Genomic DNA, 3,502 nt, shown 5'->3' with positions numbered 1-3,502 from the left:
GATTTTTGGAGCAGAAAACGAGATGCAAGTTTGATTCAGAATCACATGCTCTATTTCTTTCACAGTTCCCTACATGTGTAGTACTGCACTGCGATGTTTCTCCATTGCATAGAGTGCAGTTAGCCAGGTACTGATTATAAAAAAAATCATTGGTACGTATCCATGCAGTTTGTTTAATTTGGCCAAGACAATCACACGTTTTTGAGCATATTCTTCATAGAGCCATGCCCATAGTTTTGATGATGAATATTACAAGCTACAGATTTAAGTCTATTTCCAACACAAAGTGTGACATCATGTTTTATCTGCTCAAATTATGTTTTGATTATGCATGAATCTATGTTGATAATTAACCTATGATGCCTACTTTCAGTTACCAATTAAACATATTGGGTTACATTTGCTTCTTTTTATTAAGCAGGAAATGTAAGAGAGATCAGACTAAAAATTCCTGCTTCCTCTTGCTATTATATATCTTTGTAATTTGTAAACACTATTATGCTTGCTGCTCTACCATGAGCAGTTATAGTTTCTGGTTGCTCCTTTGGTGACACAATAGCTTTAATTCATTGCTTGGCACCCTCATGCTAGATTACATGCAGGCATGTGCACTGTCAGGAAACTGTGCCGACAGTGGGTCAACATGTCCATGGTCATTACCTAGCTCGTGCTGCACCGATGCTGCTGGTCGTTGTTGTTGATGACCTCCAGCATAGTTATGTTCATGTTACAGGAGAAGGTTGAGTTCTGCAAGAGAGACTGGACATGTGCATACTACTTGGTGAGTGCAGGTCAACTGGGACTCATGGGACTTCCAGCGTGGATGGAACGAGACGCTCATGTCCCCGCCTTTCCAAATGGTGACATAAGTACCCCAGAAATGTGCTTGCCTTAAAGAGATAACTTTTTCATGACAAATTTCCATTACTTCAACACGCTCCTTCTATCTCCTTGATGATGTTATATTCCTAAACTCCTATGTACTTAACACTTCTCTCTATCGCACATGAGCAATTAATTTTCTCTAATGTTTCCATTTGCACAACAGAATAGTACCTTTATTCCATTACTCATGTTGATATATTTGTGCTCTCCAAGATTTCAGTTCACATATCAATTTTAATCTTTGCATGTAAATTTTGATAATGTGTAAGGTTTATATGCTTTTATCCCATTGAAAACTTGCTTTAATTCCTCGGATGATAATCCTGCTGTTAAACCCATGCCGTGTTTACTAAATAATTTGCCTCCTACAGTGTGCTTCTGTCGTAATGCCTGATTTGCTCATATGGACAATAATGACTAGATCTATGGACCCATATATCAGTCGCTTAGATAGCTTGATTTTTTTCCTAATCTAGATTTGGAAAGAATTAGTAATGGGCAACATCATTGCTGAACTACAGTATGGATGTACTGTTGATATTGCACATTGCAACCACATGGTTGTCTTCTCGGGCTTTTGAGGCACGCACACCTATTTTATGGTTCTGGTTCAAGTTTAGTTTAATCTACAGTTACAATTAATATTGTCTTTCAAGTAAATTCAACATCGTGTTATCTCATATGAACATGATACAACCATATTGCATATGGAGCTTTCAACAATTCACGGCAATTCCTCATGGTTCTTTTTTCGTGTGCAGGCCCTAAGATACATGTGTTGTCGAACATGAGACTCCCTAAGGTGTGGAGCTAGAAGAGGTGGCGTTTCCAAAGGCAGTGCCGGCTAATGCATGGATGGCCAACGAAGCTAATGCATGGATTTTTTAAAAATAAAGATGTCAAGGCACAACTTGCTGGCGGAACCAAGCATGTTGACCATTGCAATTTGAACGCATATATTATCGAAAATGGGATGATTTGTGTAGTTTTATAGCAAATACAAATGCGCTTTTGGATGTAAATTTTGCGGCAACACGCTTTGGAATTAAATGGATGGGTGAATGAAGAGAGGGAAAAAAACGTATGTCCTAAGTAGAATGATTATCTAGAGAAATGTCTTCATATATTCCATTGTCGTCCCGTTGCATCGCACGGGCATCTTACTAGTGACATCTGAAAACTGAGCTGTGAACATTCTCGTCGACCTCCAATCACTTGGCCTGGCCCAAATCATTGTAGCACAAGCAGTCAAGCAGCCCACATTTCTCTCTAAAAAAAAAGCTTATGCCCCCATCTCCGCCACGTCACCGATCCGCACCACCAGCCTCCCACCGCATCCCACCTTCCGATCGCAATCCAACGGCCCAACTCCAGCATCCCACGGATCGACCCAGCAGAGAGCAGAGACCTCCCGCCTCCAACTCCCGAAAATTTCGGGGCTTCCCTCGCAACCCCACCCCATATAAAGCCGTCACCTCCGATTCCCCAATCCATCCCAAGCTTCAACATCCACACGAGTCCTTCTTCTCTCAAACAAAAACAAATCCAGCGACGATGTCTGGGCGCGGCAAGGGCGGCAAGGGGCTGGGAAAGGGCGGCGCCAAGCGCCACCGGAAGGTCCTCCGCGACAACATCCAGGGCATCACCAAGCCGGCGATCCGGAGGCTGGCCAGGAGGGGCGGCGTGAAGCGCATCTCCGGCCTCATCTACGAGGAGACCCGCGGCGTCCTCAAGATCTTCCTCGAGAACGTCATACGCGACGCCGTCACCTACACGGAGCACGCCCGCCGCAAGACCGTCACCGCCATGGACGTCGTCTATGCCCTCAAGCGCCAGGGCCGCACCCTCTACGGCTTCGGAGGCTAGATTCGTCTAGTGGTGCCAGTAGTGGGGCAACTTCCTCGTTTGCTCTGTGTCATGTGTTGTGTGGTAGATGGGATTTACTGCTTTGGCGTGCGTCGTTGTGCTCTGTCTTGGGTTCAGTAGGCTGTGTAATACCCAAAGTATGTTGTGTTCAATGAAATCAGTTCAATTCTAAATCATGACGAAATGCTTCACTGTTGAATTTGTGTTTTGCTTTTCTAAGACTGGCTGATTTGATTTCTCTGTTTAGATTGTATGGCTGCACTGAATATGTCTTCTATTTGTTCAAGTATTTGAATCTCGTCGCTTCTCATTTTAGATCGTATAGCTGTACGGGATCGCCCTTTCATTTGCAAATGTATTTGGCACTCCTTGCAATCTGTACAAGAGATGCTATCCTTCCTCAGGTAAGCTCATCGTCCATCTTTTGGTTTGGCTTCACTGCGGAATCAACTGTCAACTTTTCTGTTGTTTTCAGTGGTATGGATACTAAAAGGTAGAGTTGGCATTCTGTTTCTGAACGCTACATCAATCCTTTGGAGCAACTATCAGAGTTGATATGGTACATACAAAATTAACAACTGCCTCTAATACTGACTATCTGAGGCTCTGCGTTAAACAATTTGTCTTCATCCTAATAATTGTATAGTAGAGATTATATTCTTTTCCTAAAAAAAATCTTGTTTCTCACTGGGATTTATAGTGCAACCAGCTCATAGGTTGCTTCTCTTTTCTTTTTGAGAAATTGTAAGGT

General features: G+C 42.9%; 1 protein-coding gene across 1 annotated transcript; it reads left to right on the top strand.

Annotated features, from left to right (window-relative positions):
* The first annotated feature begins 2,154 nt into the window (after positions 1–2,154).
* Positions 2,155–2,950, top strand: LOC123190145 (histone H4). Its single transcript, XM_044602740.1, has one exon. The coding sequence runs from the start codon at positions 2,170–2,172 to the stop codon at positions 2,749–2,751; it is 582 nt and encodes a 193-aa protein (XP_044458675.1). The 5' UTR covers positions 2,155–2,169; the 3' UTR covers positions 2,752–2,950.
* Positions 2,951–3,502: the final 552 nt, after the last annotated feature.

This window comes from Triticum aestivum, chromosome 2A (genome assembly GCF_018294505.1).
Source record: "Triticum aestivum cultivar Chinese Spring chromosome 2A, IWGSC CS RefSeq v2.1, whole genome shotgun sequence".
NCBI lineage: Eukaryota > Viridiplantae > Streptophyta > Magnoliopsida > Poales > Poaceae > Triticum > Triticum aestivum.
The sequence above is the reverse complement of the archived record's forward strand: the minus strand, read 5'-3'. Positions and strand labels throughout refer to the sequence as shown.

Excerpts from the sequence above, each read along its gene's own strand:
- LOC123190145 (XM_044602740.1), top strand. The coding sequence starts at position 2,170 with ATGCCCCCATCTCCGCCACGTCACCGATCCGCACCACCAGCCTCCCAC.